This window comes from Peromyscus maniculatus, chromosome 18 (genome assembly GCF_049852395.1).
Source record: "Peromyscus maniculatus bairdii isolate BWxNUB_F1_BW_parent chromosome 18, HU_Pman_BW_mat_3.1, whole genome shotgun sequence".
NCBI lineage: Eukaryota > Metazoa > Chordata > Mammalia > Rodentia > Cricetidae > Peromyscus > Peromyscus maniculatus.
In genome coordinates this window covers 42,433,576-42,451,534 of record NC_134869.1, presented here as the reverse complement: position 1 = coordinate 42,451,534, position 17,959 = coordinate 42,433,576, and the positions used below count along the sequence as shown (strand labels likewise).

The window sequence follows — 17,959 nt, the reverse complement described above, 5'->3', positions numbered from 1 at the left end:
GGAGAAAAGATTTCTTCTGGTTCGTGGCTTCAGCCATCATGGCAGAGAGGATGAAGAAACTCATAGCATGGGAAAGGGAGGGAGGGGAAATACGTGAGTCTCCTCTCTTTCCCCTCTGTCCCATCTTACCCCCACCCCCACCCCATCTATGGGAGGGACTCACCTATATTCAGGGAAGATTTCCCTACTTCGCTTTATCTCCCTGGGAAACTATCCCTGCCATACCCAGACGTGTACTTCGGTAATCTCCAGGCTGGTGTGGTTTCCATGGAAATGTCCCCACACGTCCTGTGGCTGAACACTTGGTTCCTAGCTAATGACCCTGTTTCAGGAGGTGGAGCTGCACTGGACTTTACGGGCAGCAGGGACTTTACAGCGAGCCCCACCTGGCTGCCCTTGGCTGACATCAGTGTCCTCCCGGCCATGATGGACCGTGTCCCTCAAACTGGCCATACTGACCCTTCTTCACCTATCCCTTTCCGTCACCACAAAGAGGAGAGTAACTACCACGCAGGGCTTCTCTATCTAATTACATCAAAGAGATCAACTGTCACATTGTCCTTAATATCACCCCAACCCCTCAAAGGCACCACTTGAAAAAAGTCACTAAAAGTCACTGCAATGTGAACACAATCATCTCCTTTAGCTAGGAATGTGGGGGGAGGGGAGAAACAAGCTTGGCCACACCCACTTAAAGCATGTAAGGGCGGAACTCCAGCCAGAATTCCTTAAGAAACAGAAATAATTCTTTTTTTTTTTTTTTTTGAGACAAGGTTTCTCTGTGTAGCCCTGGCTGTCTTAGAACTCACTCTGTAGACCAGGCTGGCCTCGAACTCACAGAGATCCTCCTGCTTCTGCTCCTTGAGTGCTAGGATTAAAGGCATGCACACACCAAGGAGGAGGAGGAAGCAGTGACCCAGCTGTTGCCAGCTGCACTGGAAATTCAGGAGGCAGAGGCAGGTAGATCTCAGTGAGCTGGAGGCCAGCCTGACCTACAAAGCGAGTTCCAGGACAGCCAGAGCTACACAGAGAAACCCTGTCATGAAAAACCAATTAATAATAATAATAATAATAATAAATAGGTGCTGAAAAGAATGTTCAGCGGTTAGAGCACTGGCTGCTCTTCTAGAGGATCTGGGTTTGATTTCCAGCATCCAAATGGCAGCTCCTAACTGTCTGTGACTCCAGTTCCAGGGGATCCAATACTCTCTTCTGGCCTCTGTGGGCACCAGGCATGTCCGTGGTATACAGACATATATGCAGGCAAAACATCCATACACATAAAAAATAAAATTAAAAATAAACATTTTAAAATAATAAACATTTGTTCCTTGGAGCCCCTCTAACTGATCTCTTAGGTGCACGCCAGCTTGATCCCAAGCTGCTTTGGCTCAAACCCTGGCTGGGCCACTTTTTAGCGAAGTCCTGTGGCCTCCTGTGTCTGGGCCTCACCACTGCGTTCTTACCCCAGCATACTTTAGTGCTAACGACTCCTTGTGTTCTTGGACCTGATTTCTCCATCCCTCTGCTGCCTCCATGAAAGAGTTAAATCAACCTGTGACATGATTTCACCCTACAGTTTATGAGCTCCGTGTGTTTCGGCCCTTTGGGAATCCTTGTGGGCAGCGGGGGTCTGCACAGGCCCCAGAGATTTGGTCCTGAGGTAGTGCGGCTCTTGGCTGACATCAGGAGCATCTGTTAGGAGAAGCCGCTACACTCGATTCCAGTAGTCTGAAAAATCTCAGACAGAACGCAGCCAGGAAGAGAGTCAAAGGACAAGGGCTGGGGGAGGGAACGGGGACGGACAGATGGATGGACAGGATGAGAGGAGAGGAGGGGGGAGAAACGGTGGTCGGTATGTAAAATAAAGGAAGAAAATGTTACTTAAATAAAAGTTTAAAAAAGAACAAGGGTTGAACAGAAACAGTTGGCAGGAACTAAATTTGAAATTAATACCCCAAACAAGCATTAGATACATACATATCCTCTCATCCCTAAAGATGTGATGACTACTTTGTTACCACTCCCGAGCCGCCCCACCCCCACCCCACCCCGGCCTTTTCAGGGGGGCTTCTGGGACCTGAAGCATTTAGCCAGGGAAGGCCCTGGAGGCTGGGAAAAGAACAACACATTAAAAGGAGGTGGGACCTGTGGTCCTCGGGTCTTTTGAGGCTCCGGGCTTGGACTCCAGCCCGAGGACACTCAAGCTGCTATCCCCATCAAGGCCCCAGGGTGGAGCCTGCTGTGGCCCAGGAGCCTGAGACCGCGCTCAGAATTTCCAGTGCAGCTGGCAACAGCTGGGTCGCTGCTTCCTCCTCCTCCTCAGAAGGAGCCCCTTCCCGAGAACCGCGAGTTCCAGTCTCAGGCCACACCTCTCCTTCCGGCCCACCAGAGTTTGGGATCCAGCAACCCAGGAAGAGATCACTGGGACAAAGGCAGGAAGTCCTTCTGAGCAGGAGAAACACCCTTTTCAGAGCGGCTCGGCTCCCTGCTCCCCTCCATCGGGCCCCACCCCTGCTCTGCTGACCTTCACTCCTCCATTTTTATTTTTTTTTTGATTGACTTTTGTTTTGGTTTATTTTTAAGACGGGGTTTCTGGGGCTGGAGAGATGGCTCTGCAGTTAAGAGCACTGACTGCTCTTTCAGAGGACCGGGGATTCAATTCCCAGGACCCACATGGCAGCTCACCACTGTCTGTAACTCCAGGATCCAGCACACTCACACAGATATACATATAGGTAAAACACCAATAAAATAAATAAGACAGGGTTTCTCTGTGTGGCTCTGGCTGTCCTGGAACTCACTCTATAGACCAGGCTGTCCTCGAACTCACACAGATCCACCTGCCTCTGCCTCCTTGGTGCTGGGATTAAAGGCGTGCGCCACCACCGCCCGGCTGTTTGACTGGTTTTTAAAAAGATTTCCTTATTTCCGATTACATGTGTCTGTGTGGCTATGTGCCTGGGACTACCTGAGGTGCGTGGCTGCAGTTAGAGGCAACTGAGCTGCCCGATGTGGGACCAAACTCCGGTCTTCTTCAAAAGCAGTTTGTGTTCTTAACCACGGAACCACCTTTCCAGGCCCCTGATTTTTTTTTTTTTAGACAGGGTCTCATTCTAGAGTCCTGGCTGGCCCGAGGCAGATCCTCCCTCATGCTCCCTGACTGTGTGAGCACGGCATGAGCCCCACAGCCAGCTCAAGCCGGCTTCTTCCCACTCCAGTGCTGGACTCCTGTCTCCCATCCTACATGCTGACCCTGACTAGTTCCTGGAAGGGTAAATGAAAGCCTCAAAGAACAGGGAAGCCAAAGTTTTCTAGACGAGGATGTCGCCCCCAGGTAGAGTGCTTGCAACACACCAGGCCTCCAGTTTGCTGTGCAGCAGAGGACTTTGAACCCCTCACCTTCCTGACTCCATCTCCTGACTGCTGAGATTACCGGCATGGACCTCTATGCCCAGTATGAAAACCTTACACTATTATCAACAATAGCTTCACAGATGGGTACCCTGTGACCCAGCAATACACCCAACCTGAATATGTACATATACACACACCAAGGTGTAGGTTTCCAGCCCAGTTTGCGTTCATAATAGCCACAAACTGGTGATAATGCAAATATTGGCAACAATATGATGGGCGATTGATTCTATAAAGCAACAGGAACAGCTAGTTCAGGGCCTGGAGAGATGGCTCAGCAGCTAAGAGCACTGGCTGCTCCTCCAGAGAACCAGAGTTGGATTCCTCGCGGCTCGAACCTGCTTGTAACTCAAGTTCCAGGACATCCACACATGTGGCACACGTAAATTCACACAAGCACATACACATACATGTAAATAAAAATATAGCCAGGTATGGTGGTGCATGCCTTTAATTCCAGAACTTGAGATGTAGACACAAGAGGATAAGGAGTTCAAGGCCAACCTAGACTATATGATATCCTGTTTTAAACACACACACACACACACACACACACACACACACACACACACACGCACGCACGCACCATAGAGAGTAAGTGACTATTTCTTTCAAAGCGTGTGATGCTAAGTGTTAACTGTCAACTTGATAGGATCTGGAATCACCCAGGAGACGGGCACCTGCATCCCTGTGGAGGGCCTTACCCACTGTGGGTAGTGCTGTCTCCGGGCTGGGATCCAGGACTACGTTAGCAGAGAAAGGGGACTGAGGGGCAGCAAGCCCCTGTTCCCCTTCCTTCCTGGGTGAGTGTGATGTGGCCACCTGCCTCCAGCTCCTCCATCTAGGCTTCCTCGGCATGACGGACGGACAGTACCCCAAGCTCTGAGACAAGGGCACCCTTTTCTCTCTTAAGCTGATTTTGTCTGAGGCCAGCCTAGGATCCATGAGACACTGACTCAAAACAACAAAGCCCAAAAGGCGACAAGGGAGGATCCTGAGATTCTGTGTCGTGACTAAATGCTGTGACCAAGGCAGAAGCACAGCGCTACTGCAATGCGAGCTGGGGGCGTGCGACGAGACGCCAGCGATCGCAATCCTGCTGCCCCTGGAGGCCTTCCTACCGGGCCCACAACTTACGGTTGACAGAGCTTGACGAGGTCCTGGTCCGTCGTGCCCGGCTGCAGCCCTCGAATATACAGGTTGGTCTTGCTCAGCTGGTCATGGCCGTTGCCCCCGATGCTGCTGTTGGGGGTGCCGTTCCTCGGACTGGGCGGTGCCATCGGCTGAGACAGTGACACATATGGCTGCGGGGAGACATAGAGGTCAGAAGGTCAGGAAGACTGTACATGTGCACAGACGGACTCCCTGTGAAACAGGATGCACAACGTCAGCAGTAATGAACTCGAAAGGGAACGAGACAGGAAAAAGAAGAACGATGACGGACCCATGAGATGGCTCAGCAGATCAAGCTGCCACCACACCTAGTGAGCGGGGCTTGATGCACACGGGGAGGGGAAAGAACAGACTAAAAGTTGACCTCTGACCTCCACATGTGCACTATGGCACACACACATACATGCACACACACAATAAATATATAAAATATAAAAATTACAGCCAGGTGGTGGTGACGCACGCCTTTAATCCCAGCACTCAGGAGGCAGAGGCAGGAGGATCTCTGTGAGTTCGAGGCCAGCCTGGTCTCCAGGACAGCCAGGACTACACAGAGAAACCCTGTCTCGAAAAACAAAAACAAACAAACAGATGTGATGTCACATATTTGGAGGCAGAGGTAGGAGGATCTCTGTGAGTTCGAGGCCAGCCTGGTCAGCCTGGTCAACAAAGCGAAGTCCAGGCCAGCCAAGTCTCCATGGTGAGACGCTGTCTCAAAAAACAAACAACAATAAAGAATCCAAGAGAGAAGAAAATCGAGACGCTCCCTAAGCAATACTCATCTAACTTCCCAAAGGAAACGACTTAGACGGTGCAAACCAACTACGCTCACCTAATCGGTAAGAGAAAATGAGGGTGTATGTGTCAACAACTAAGGAACTGAAATATTCTTACCGGAAGAATTTTGCTCAAAGCCCTACACTGAATTGTTACAATTCAAAAATCTTTTGTGGGGGCTGGAGAGATGGCTCAGCCGTTAAGAACACTGACTGCTATTCCAGAGGACCTGAGTTCAAGTCCCAGCAACCACATGGCGGCTCACAGCTGTCTGTGACTCCAGTTCCAGTTCCATAAGCAAAACATCAATGCACATAAAATAAAATAATTAAAAAAAAATCTTTTGTGTCATTTCTGCTTGAAACAGGGTCCCATATCCCAGGTATTCTTAAACTGCTTAACCTGCTGCTCGACCTATGTTCCCTCAGCGCTGGAATTCCGTACGTGTGCGGCCACACCAGCCTACAGTTCAAACCTCCAGTGGCCACTCATCTGCCACCAAATTCACTCTTGACCTGGGGCCCTAAACTGCATTATGAACCATCAGGGCAAGAGAAATCCTTCCCACACAGGAAACCTAAGTTCCTGGTGCGTATTAACATAGGAATTGAAGAGGAGAAATCATCTTACAGGATAACTTCATTACACACTTAAAGTCTAAACAGTCTCACAGATGCACCCAGTGACCGGACTTTATGATTGTGACGGCAGCCTGGGTATAAATGATTCATGTAACTTGTCCTGAAGCTAGAGGCCTCTATGGCATGTAACACAGATATTTTTGCTTGGGTCCCAAGTCATAATAATACCTCCAAATAAGAGGAGGTCCACATTGCAGAACGACAATTCCCCAGGAATTACCCATGAGACCCTCAGGGCTATTCCAGTCATTCAATGGATACCTGACCTGCCAACTGCATATAATCACTAATTGATCCTGTGAGGAAACAGATTAATAAAAACAGGTGGAATATTTCACAATGCCTTTTAATTTGTTCAGGTACCGGGGATTGAACTCAGGCCTTGACTATATGCTAGGCAAGGGCTAAACCTCAGTCTTTTTTACTTTTTATTTTGAAGCATGGGTTACGCCCTCCACCTTCAAAATCCAACTTGGTAAACCAGTGGGTTTTATCTGGGTTACTTCACCCCAGCCCACCCCAGCCCATCCCAGCCACCCCAGCCCACCCCAGCCCCCAGCATAGAACTGGATCCAGAAAGCTGGGCACCCGGAGCACATGGCACAACACCCACAGGTAGCTCAACAGGGGTGGGGGGGGGAAGGGGTGTCTTTTCCAGGCAGACTGGTTGGTCTGAGCCTGTTCTGGGCGTCTCTTCTTGCTTGAGACCATCTCTTCACAGACCTTACCGCTTATTTACACAACCCAGGGTGACCCCAGACTCCTCCTGAGCCAGCCTCTACAGCTGAGTGTACGATCAAGTCCGGCCGTCATATATCTGAACACACTCCCACCAAGAGTTCACAAGTTAGAGCTCACCACCTAGGAAAGTAGCTGAGTGTAAAACGTGGGCTTAGAGAGAATCCGAGCAAAATGGCAAAAAAGCAAGAAGGAATAAGTTCCCAAGAGAAGTTCTGAAAAGACGTCTACATTACCTGCCCCCCCCAAAGGACAAGCAGAAAGAAGAGTGAGCTCTGAAGACAGCGGTCCGGACAACACAGATCACCCCGGCTGACGAGTGCTGTGTCAACCAGAACAAGAGAGTCCTCTTGAGAAGTGAGAAAATGCCCCCACCACACTGGCCTGTGGGCAAGCCTATGAGTTTTGTTTGTTTTTTTTTTTTTTCTTGATTAATGATTGGTTTGGGAAGACCCAGCAGCCCACTGTGGGTGGTGCCTCCCCTGGGCAGTGGTCCAGCATAGAATAAGAAAACAGGCTGAGCAAGCCATGGAGAGCAAGCCAGTGAGCAACATTCCTCCATGGTCTCTGCTTCAGCTCCTGCCTCCAGGTTGCTGCCCTGCCCTCCCTGGATGAAGGTAAAGCTATAAGATGAAATAAACCCCTTAGTGGTCATGGTGTTTTATCATAGCAATAGAAACCCTACGACATAAGTCTTCACACCCATCGAGATGATGATAATAAAAACAACACAGGGAAGGGCAGGTGAGGATATGAACAGAAGCCCTGGGGCACCGTATGTGAGAATGCGGTCAGAAACATGTGAGAAACAAGGCAGTCATTCTTTGTGCCTGTTCACTTGTTTCAGACAGGGTCTCAGGAAGCCCGGGCTTGTTGCGGGATCATCTTTTTGTATTCGACAAAGATGTGTCTCTGCCTAAGGCACCTTGTGACTGGTTTAATGGAGAGCTGAATGGCCAATGGCTAGTCAGGAGAGACTAGGCAGGACTTGACTTCTGGGGAAAGAGAGGAACTCAGAATCTAGGTGCATAGGAGATGCCAAGGAGACGCTGAAGAGGTCAGACCACGTGGCAGAATAGATTAATAAAAGCAGGTTAAGTTCTAAGAGCTGGTGGGACAAGCCTAAGCTAATGGCCAAGCTTTCATAGTTAAAATTGTCTCCGTGTCGTTATTTGTGAGCTGGTGGTCCAAATAAAAGTCTGACAACACAGGCTTGCCTTGCCTGCTTTGGGTTAGTAACTCTGGATGTCCTTGAACTCCTGATCCTCCTGCCTCCGCTTCCCAATGCACACTATAGCTGTGCCCCATCATATCCAACTTTTCTGTAACAATCCAAAAAGTACCCGTCACATGTAATTCCATGTGGTCACCTCAACAACTCTGTGAGGGGGGACAGGAAATGTGTTATTTATTCCCTTTTTAATATGTGGAAACCAGGTATATTGGTTCACACATAAACACATAATTAAAACATAAAAATGAGGGGCTGGGGAGAGAAGGCTCAGCAGTTCACAGCACTGGCTGCTCTTGCAGAGGACTCAGGATTGATTCCCAGCACCCACACGGCAGCCCACAATAGTCTATAACTCTGGTTCCAAGGACTCTGATGCCCTTTTCTGGCCTCCTCAGGTACCAAGCATGTACACAGTGCACATACATACATACATACATCTAAAAAAAAATTATTATTTTTTTTTGAGACAGGGTTTCACTGTGTAGCCCGGAATTTGCTGTCCTGGAATTTGCTCTGTAGACCAGGCTGGCGTCAAACTCACAGAGATCCGCCTGGCTCTGCTGGGATTGAAGGCGAGTGCCACCAATGTTTAATGTCATCCTCAGCTACACAGCAAGTTTGAGGCCAGCCCCAGTGAAACTCATGGGGACACATGAATCACAAAGGGGGATCCAGGAAGAAGAAAGGGACTAATGGGTAGTATAGAAATACACTATACAGATGTATAAAAATGACATAGTGAGCAGATCTCTGAATTTGAAACTACCCAGGTCTACAGAGTGAGCTCTAGGACAGGCAGGACTATACAGAGAAACCCTGTCTCAAAAAATAAAAGAAGAAAGAAAGAAAGAAAGAAAAAAAAAAGAAAGGAAGGAAGGAAGGAAGGAAGAAAGAAAGAAAGAAAGAAAGAAAGAAAGAAAGAAAGAAAGAAAGAAAGAAAGAAAGAAAGAAAGAAAGAAAGAAAGAAAGAAAGAAAGAAAGAAAGAAGATCCAAATAAGGCAAAGGTGCTATGGTCAGCACTTAGCTAACGTGTCTTTTATTTTGAAGGGGTGAACTACTAGGGTACCTTTGTGATTAGAGGATAACACCCAGGAGTCAATCCGCTCCTTTACCATGTGGGTTCCAGACTCAGGCTTGTGACAAACACGTCACCAGCATTTACCTGCCTTTGAACCCACAGGTTTCCTATCCATCATTTTCTTTTGTAATTTATTAATTGAAGAAATTGAGTCAGTTGACACATTTAATAACCATTTAAGTATTTACTATGTAGAAGAGAATGTCGCCCAACATGGGGCACCTACATCCACTAAGACCTGAGAAAGCTTTAAAGAGGTTCAAAGCACACAACAAACGGAGGCAGATGTGGCTTCCCAGTCTCGTGTCTCTCATGCCGGCTGCAGTACTGAGGCTCATCTCCTGGGCGCACACAGGCCGCAGTACAGAGAGGGGCCTCTCCCAGCCACTGCTGCAGGCTTGAGCCGCCCTCGGGAGCTCCTCCGGGGCACTGCATGGCGGGTTTGGGGTTTTGCTCATGCAGACAGAAAAGGTTACAGATGCTCCCTAAAGACAGATCCAGACAGGAAAAATCTCTAAACAGGTTACAGTGTATTTAAAAATGTACAAAGGCTTGTGGGGGGGGGGAGATATAGACAGCCATAAAGTATATAAGTATAGTTTTAAAACAATAAAGTCCTTAAAAAGGAAGTAATACAGAAGAAAAAAAGCCGCCAGGTGGTGGTGGCGCACACCTTTAATCCCAGCACTTGGGAGGCAGAGCCAGGCGGATCTCTGTGAGTTCGAGGCCAGCCTGGTCTACAGAGCGAGATCCAGGACAGGCACCAAAGCTACACAGAGAAACCCTGTCTCGAAAAACCAAAAAAAGAAAAAAAGTTAAAAAAAAAAGAAAAAGGCAGAAGGCCAGCAAGATGGTTCATCAGGTAAAGGTGCCTGCTCCTGAGGACAAAGAACTGTGTTTGATTCCCAGGATCCACATGGCAGAAACAGAGAACCAGCTCCTTCAAGTTGTCCTCTGACCTCCAAGCTCGTAAGAAAGTTAAGGCAGCCAGGAGTGTGGCGATGATTTCACACACCTTTAATCCCAGCACTCAGTAGGCAGAGGCAGGCGGATCTCTGAATTGGAGGCCAGCCTGGTGTACAGTTCAAATTCTAGGACAGCCAGAGCTACAGAAAAACCTTATCTAGGAAAAAATACAATAAATAAAATAAAAAAATAAACAAGTGAGAAAAGTAAAGGTACCGTTTCTACTTTGCATAGAAGAAAGGGAGTTTCAACCTTTCTCAGGGTTACATAATTATTATGGAGTGGAGTCTTGCTTTGTGAGTGTGTGTGTGTGTGTGTGTGTGTGTGTGTGAGTGTGTGTGTACAGTATGTGTGCCTGTGCGTGCATTCACGTTTGAGTATGGGTGCTTATGTGCAGTGCTGTGTATGTGGAGGTCAGAAGACAGCCTCAGGTGTTGTGTATATGGAGGTGTGGGTTCTCACTGTCCACCTCAAGACGGTGCCTTTCTCATCCGCTGCCACACATGCTCGGTCAGGTGGTGCCCTGGGGGTTTTCTGTGTCCACTTCCCACTTTCAGGGGAACACTGGGGTTGCCATGTGAGCTAGAGAGCCCAGCTTACACCGTCCTGACAGGTGCATGACAAGGGCCTTCACCTCCTGAGCTCCCGAGCCTAAACCTGTCCATGTCCCTCTGAACTGGAGCAGGCTTTCACCAGAGACAAGCCTTTATTTACAAAACAAGAAGTCTCTCTCTAAAATGTGTTCAAATCCAGTCTTAAATAAGTTTTAAAAACAAAGAACAGGAATGCTGATTTACACCTGTAATCCTTGGGAATCGAGGGTAGAAAGATCAGGAGTTCGAGGCCAGCCTGGCCTATGTGAGACCCTGTCTCAAAATAAAATAAAATAAAAATTTAAACGAATAAACAAAACAAAACAAACAAACAAAAAACCAGCCAGGCAGTGGTGGCACACACCTTTAACCCTGGAGCTCCAGAGGCAGAGGCAGCTAGATCTCCGAGTTGGAGGCCAGCCTGTTCTACAGAGCAAGTTCCAGGACAGCCAGAGCTGTTACATGGAGAAACCTTGTCTCAGAAAAAAAAATAATAGAATAAAATTTTAAAAACAGGTGAAAAGTTTAGAATAAACCGTTTTCTCCTGTCCCCCTTCTTTTTAAGGGCTGGAGATCTGTTCAGCGGCAGAACTCTTACCTTCATGTGCTGTGGAAGCCTGAGGTTCACACTTCAGGACCACGACCACCCCCAAAATAGGCGAAGAGATCTATCCCATTCATCAAAAACATCTACTAGATTTAGGAGTCGGTCTGATATTTGCAAACGAATTCTGTTATCATCATTAGATTACAAAACACTTAATTCTACCCCAAGTGTCTCACTTCAGAGGGCCAGCCGGCTTCAGTGAGCGTCTCTAAAGGCAGTAGCCTATACGGTAGCACAGGCCTGTCATCCAGCCACTGGGCAGGCTGAGGGAGCCTGGACAACAGTGAGAACCCAGCAGGAGACAGGGACAGACTGACAGACAGCACACCGCCCCTTTCAAATTGTGAGACCTGGTAGCTAGCAAGGAGCTATACTCCAAACTGGAGGTTTCCCAGGGACAGATAAGTTCCCACAGGGAAAGTCCACAGGTTTTTGTTTGTGAATTTAAAAAATAAATAAATAAAAAGGAAAGGACATTAGCCCGGCGGTGGTGACACACGCCTTTAATCCCAGCACTCGAGAGGCAGAGGCAGGCAGATCTCTGTGAGTTCGAGGCCAGCCTGGTCTACAGAGTGAGATCCAGGACAGGCGCAAAGCTACACAGAGAAACCTTGTCTTGAAAAAAAAAAAAAGAGGAAAGGATGTGACCACTCCCAGGTATGGTGGAGGAGGAGGTTTATTGTGGAGAAAAGGGAGACATAGCCGGAGGCAGGGACATCTGGGAGAGTCCAGAGTGACATGACCAGACTGAGCTGGGCCGAGTGGGGAGGGGGGAGGGGAAGGGAGAGCGGAGAGCAGGGGAACCCAGTGCAGCAGCCAGGAGGCCCAAAGGTACAAAAAGAGCGAGTAACCAAGATGGCTGGAATATATAGGGAAGAGCAGCCCAGACACCTGGGCTGGAGAAGTTCAGGGCGGGGGCGGGGTGTGCCAGCCAGGGGGACTGTAACTGGCCGGGGGGGGGGGGGGGGGGGGGGGGGGGGGGGACCTGGAGGCCAGGTTTGATTTGATGTGTTAAATAGGCACCTGGGCCACTTGTCCCAGGGTTTGAGATTTAACAGTTGGTTTCATGGTACAGTAGGAGACGAATCTATCTGATTCTAGATTTAGTATTAGACCATCCAGGGGTCTGGAAATGTAAGCTGTCTTTTGTTTGGTTGGGTTTTTTGTTTGTTTGTTTGTTTTTTGAGACAGGGTTTCTCTGTGTAACTGGCTGTTCTGGAACTTGCTTTATAGACCAGGCTGGCCTTGAACTCACAGAGATCCCCCTGCCTCTGCCTCCCGAGTGCTGGGATTAAAGGTGTGCGCTGCCTCTGCCGCCAGCTTGTTGCGTGTTTTTTGACACAGTCCTAATGCAACCCAGGCTGGCCTTAAGGGACAAATCCTCCTGCTTCCTGAGTGCTAGGGTTACAAAGCACTCATGTCCCGCCTGATAAAGGACCTTCGTGAAGATTAGTTTTTTTGTTTTTTGTTTTGGTTTTTCGAGACAGGGTTTCTCTGTGTAGCTTCCTCACCTTTCCTGGAACTCACTCTGTAGACCAGGCTGGCCTCAAACTCACAGAGATCCACCTGCCTCTGCCTCCTGAGTGCTGGGATCAAAGGCGTGTGCCACCACTGCCCAGCGATTAGTTTTATTAATACTAACAGCTCTACTTTTTTTTCTACTTGCCATTTTTTTTTTTCTTATTTTTTCAACAAGAGTGAAGGAAGGAAAATGCTCCAGTTCCAAACTTCAAACCTCAGCAAATTTTAAGGCTGGAAAACACTCTGGTGGTTGAAATGGTAGGATGAATGTTAAAGCATAGCCTGGCCAATTTGCAAATCTTGTTTCTGTAAATAGTGACTTTAGCCAGGAATGACCGCTTAGACCTATAATTTCCACACTCAGAGGCTTTCTCCCAAAGTCGCTTTGGTCCTAGTGTTTCCTTACAGCAATAGGAACCAGAACTAAGGCAGTGGCCAAGGATGACCTTGAACTTGTGATCCTCCGGCCCCACCCCCTGAATGCTGAGATTACAGGCATGCATCACCGTGATCAGGTGTATGTGGTGCTGAGAATGGGAGGCAGCGCCTCGTGCATACTGGGCAAGCATTCAGCAGCTAAGCTACATGCCAGTGCATCACTCCACACTCAGTGTAAGGTCTTCTTGTCTCAGATGAGGAAAGATTCAATTCACTTTCTGCATAATTACTGAGCTGTTCATTATTCATTCAGAAATAAAATAGACAGTGCTTTAATATTTTTATACATTTTTTTTCAAACGTATATATTTTTAACTTTAGATAGCATATAACTAGTAAAGTGTAATTGAAACACAGGCTCTGGATCTTCCTCCCTTGGAGCCCCCCCCATTCCCAGGAGTTCTTACTTTCCTTAAAAAATCTGTGAAAAGCAAGCAAGTAAAAAAGAAGCCACAAAGAACAGAGCCACGGTGGTGCATGCTTGCGGTTCCAGCACTTGAGAGGTAGAGGCAGAAGATCAGGAGTTCAAGGCCACCCTCAGCGAGGGCACCCTAAGCTCCATGAGACCCTACCTGCAACACCAAAGAGAAAAGAGATCGGTGACCTGCTTTTATCAGGCTCCTCAGAAAGGTGACTAACCTTAAACAAGACTTCAAAAACAAGGAGGGGAACCTCATTATTTAGAGAGCAAAAGAAACCGGGCCATTCCTTAGCCCCAGCACTCGGCAGGCAGAGGCAGGCGGGTCTCTGTGAGTTCAAGGTCAGTTTGGTCTGACGTGAGTTCCAGGCCAGCCAGAGCTACACAGGGAGACCCTGTTTCACACAAAAACAAGAAGAACCTCCCTCACCCCAAATAAAAACAACCTGAAAAGAAAAATGCCATTTCAGAAAAAGGGAACAGCGCGGGGAGAGCCATGAGGGGCTTCTGTTGCCGGGACTAGAAGGCCAGTGGAGCTGGGGTGTAAAGAGGACAAAGTGGGCAGAATCTTCCCCGTTCCCCTCGCAGGAGGGTGCAGACTCTGGACTCATGATCACCAAGCAGAGCTGGAAGGGAATAAGTGAGCACCAAGCCGGGATCACGCTGCCTTTTCTCCAGCACCACAGCTCCCAGAAGACTGTGCGGCTTCGTTGTGAGCAGCTAACCCACACAAAAATGCCGGGTGAGTAGCAGCCCTGGTGCTCCCGCACGCTCCAGCCTGATTACTTTACAACGAAGCCCATTACCTCCCGTGCCAAGAACGCTTCCATCTGCCTTTAAATGCCTTCCACTTAAACAGCCCCAAACCATGAGACATAATTAGAAGAGAACCTATGAAGTCAGAAACCAAAACAAACAGAAAATCAAACAAGGACGCAAAGGAAAAAGAACGTACAGGAAGAGAGTGTAACGACAAGAAGACTTTCAGGAGATCTAAACAAAAATAATTCCATCTATGAAGCAAAAGCAAAATTCAACAAAGAAAGGAATGGACAGGGCCTTGGAGAGACGGCTCAGCAGTTAAGAGCACTGGCTGCTCTTCCAGAGGACCCAGGTTCAATTCCCAGCATCCACAAGACAGCTCACAATTGTCTGTAACTCCAGTCCCAGGTAATCCAGCATCGTGTTCTGTCCTCTGAGAGCGCTGCATGCATGTGGTACACAGACAGACAAAACACCACCCACATAAAATAAATTTTTTTAAAGACAGAAAAACAGTAAATGGGCACAGTGTAATGGCACACACCCAGGACTCAGGAGGCTAAGGCTTAGGGGTCAGGCCGTCTTGTAGCAAGAACCTATCTCAAATAAATGAAACAAAAAATGATAACAAAAAGAAAATATAAGGAATTAACTTCATGAAGAAAATAAAATGAAGGGAATTATGAAAAACAAAACATCAACAATCAAGTATATGAAATTTCTAGGTTGAAATGAGTATCTAGCTCTCAATGAATAGGACACACACTAAGTACTCATGAAACTTCTCACCACTAGGGTAAGATCCCAAAACTCTTAGGAAGGAGACAGGAAAGGCACATTCCTAGCAGAGGACCAGGAATCAAATTAGCATCAGTCAGCAACACTGTAATTCAGAAGACAACAAAGTAACGCCCCAACCGGCAACTACAGATTCAGTCAATCAAGTGTTACAGTAGAAAACATTTTCATATTCACAAGTTAAAAAAAAGTTTCGCCAGAAGGCGGGTGGCACACGCCTTTAATCCCAGCATTCTGGAGGCAGAGGCAGGTGGATCTCTGTGAATTCGAGGTCCGCCTGGTCTACAGAGGGAGTTCCAGGACAGCCAGGAGAAACTTTATCTTGGGGATAAAGAAAAGAAAGTTTCCATTTGCACTTGGTGACACTCTTACCTAACAAGGGAATTAAGCAACCAACAGGATCCAACCAAGACAACAGGCAAAAACCATCCCCGGGAAAGAGCAGTGGGGAGCGTGGGGAGACGACACAGACGTCCTCAGCTGCAACACTGCAGAGGCCAGGTGGTCGGGGACCGAGACAGTGGTGTCCAATTTGCAAGCAGTTACCATGGATTTCCTACTTGGTCCAGAAGCAACAAACCCTGCAGCCATCAAAAAGCCAGAACTAGACAGGAAGCCCCAAGCTCCCGATTGCTGCAGATGCTGACTGCCAGGCTGTCAAGGACTGGGAAATCAGGCTGGAGCTGGGCAGGAAGCTTCCTCCCCCTGCCTTCCCAGGACTGGAAAGTTCTCTGCAGGCTGCTGGGAGAGAATCCGTGTCAACAACCTTACCCAGCCATGGCCTCTGCATGCAACACTATCATTCAGTCAGACAAGATGCACCCATGGGTGCGGCAACGGCAGGGGACAGCAAGCCATTCTGACTGGAATGTAGGCCCACTCCTCAGGAGGGGATTCATGCCTGGTACTGTCAATCCGTCAAAAGCCCAAGGCCGGGGAGGTCACAGGCCCAACAGGCAGGACGTACTATGGAGTCGCCTTCTAAATAACCATCTTCGTACCACAGGGTTGTCAGTGCTGGTCGGAGAAGCTTCTTTTTGCAATGGTCCAGAGCGACTGCAGAGACCACAGCGACTCAAGCGAGGAGACTAAATGGCTGCTGAGTGCCCAGCCATAAACGGGACATCTGTCCCCACATGTTTGGGGACATCATGGAAAAAGGAGAAAGAATGGGACGATCTGGATGGTGGAGGGGAGGGGGCAAGGAAGAGTACAGAACACTCATTCCTGGGCATGACAGCGGTTGCACACTTAGTACACCACTGAGTACCCACTGCACTTCCTGTTGCACCTTTTGTTTGTTTTTTTCTTTTGTTGTTGTTGTTTCAGAACAGGGTTTCTCTGTGTAACAGCCCTGGCTGTCCTAAAACTCGCTCTGTAGACCAAGCTGGCCTCGAACTCACAGAGCTCCACCTACCTCTGCCTCCCAAGTGCTGGGATAAAAAGCATGCGCCACCACAGCCTGGCCCTGTTGCACTTTTAAAAAAACAATAACTTCCTATTTATTTAAGTACATGCGTGTTTCGATTGCATGTATGTCTGTGCACCACATGTGTGCCTAGTGCCCGAGGAGATCATAAGGCATCTGGAACTGGAGTTATGGACAGCTTTGTAAGCACTGGGAATTGCACTCTGGTCCTCTGCAAGAACTAGTGCTCTTAGCTGAGCCATCTCTCTTGCCCCCCGCCCCCTAATGCACTCCTGAACTCACAGTAGCTGTGATTACCTGCACGGGATGTATTCAAGTTTTGACCCCATCAACACCTTGTCATGGAAATGGGAGGAACCCTAAACTCCCTGAGGGTTTAAATGCAATTAATTGTTGATGGGGAGTGTCCTAGTTAGGGTTTCTATTGCTGTGAAGAGACACCATGACCACAGCAACTCTTAAAAAGGAAAAACATTTAATTGGGGTGGCTGACATTTTCAGAGGTTTAGTCTATTGTCATCATGGTGTGACATGGTGATGTGCAGGCAGACATGGTGGTGGAGAAGCACCTGAGAGTCCTACATCTTGCAGGCAACAGGAAGTGAACTGAGACACTGGGCAGTATCTTGAGTATATACGAGACCTCAAAGCCTGCCTACAGAGTTACACACTTCTTCCAACAAGACCACATCTACTCCAACAAAGCCACACCTCCTAATAGTGCCACCCCCTTTGGGGGCCATTTTCTTTCAAAACACCACATTCCACTCCCTGGTTCCCAAAGGCTTGAAGCCATATCACAATGCAAAAATGCATTCAGTCCAACTTCAAAGTCCCTATGTTCTTTAACATATTCTAGGCAACATACTAAAATTCTCCTCTAAAACCTCTTGAGGCAGCCCCCCACAGCTCAGATCACTCTTATCACCTCTGTCTTCCATGCCCCTACTGCTATGCCCCATCAATTAGCACTTAAAGCATTCCACTACTTTCCTAACCCAAACTCCCAAAGTCCAACTTCCTCCAAACAAAAGCATGTTCAGGCCTATCACAACTACACCCCACTTCTGGTACCAACTTCTGTTTTAGTTAGAGTTTCTATTGCTGTGAAGAGACACCATGACACAGCAACTCTTACAAAGGAAAACATTTAATTGGGGTTGGCTTACAGGTTTTCAGAGGTTTAGTCCATCATCATCGTGGTGGTGTGACATGGTGCTGGAGGAGGAGCTGAGAGTCCTACATCTTGATCCAAAGGCAACAGGAAATGGTCTGAGATACTGGGCGTGGCTTGAGCATATATGAGACCTCAAAGCCCGCCTCCACAGTGACACACTTCCTCCTACGAGGCTACATCCCCTAATAGTG

General features: G+C 48.1%; 1 protein-coding gene across 5 annotated transcripts in view; it reads right to left on the bottom strand.

The window, feature by feature from the left end:
• Rbms2 (RNA binding motif single stranded interacting protein 2) overlaps nucleotides 1-17,959 on the bottom strand; it is a 47,909-nt gene that overhangs the window by 16,095 nt on the left and 13,855 nt on the right. For all 5 annotated transcript variants that reach the window (XM_042263270.2, XM_042263269.2, XM_016005902.3 and 2 more), the window contains one exon: nucleotides 4,555-4,721. In XM_042263270.2, the coding sequence (XP_042119204.1) occupies nucleotides 4,555-4,697 (143 nt within the window). In that variant the 5' untranslated portion in view covers nucleotides 4,698-4,721. The remainder of the gene's footprint in view (nucleotides 1-4,554; nucleotides 4,722-17,959) is intronic.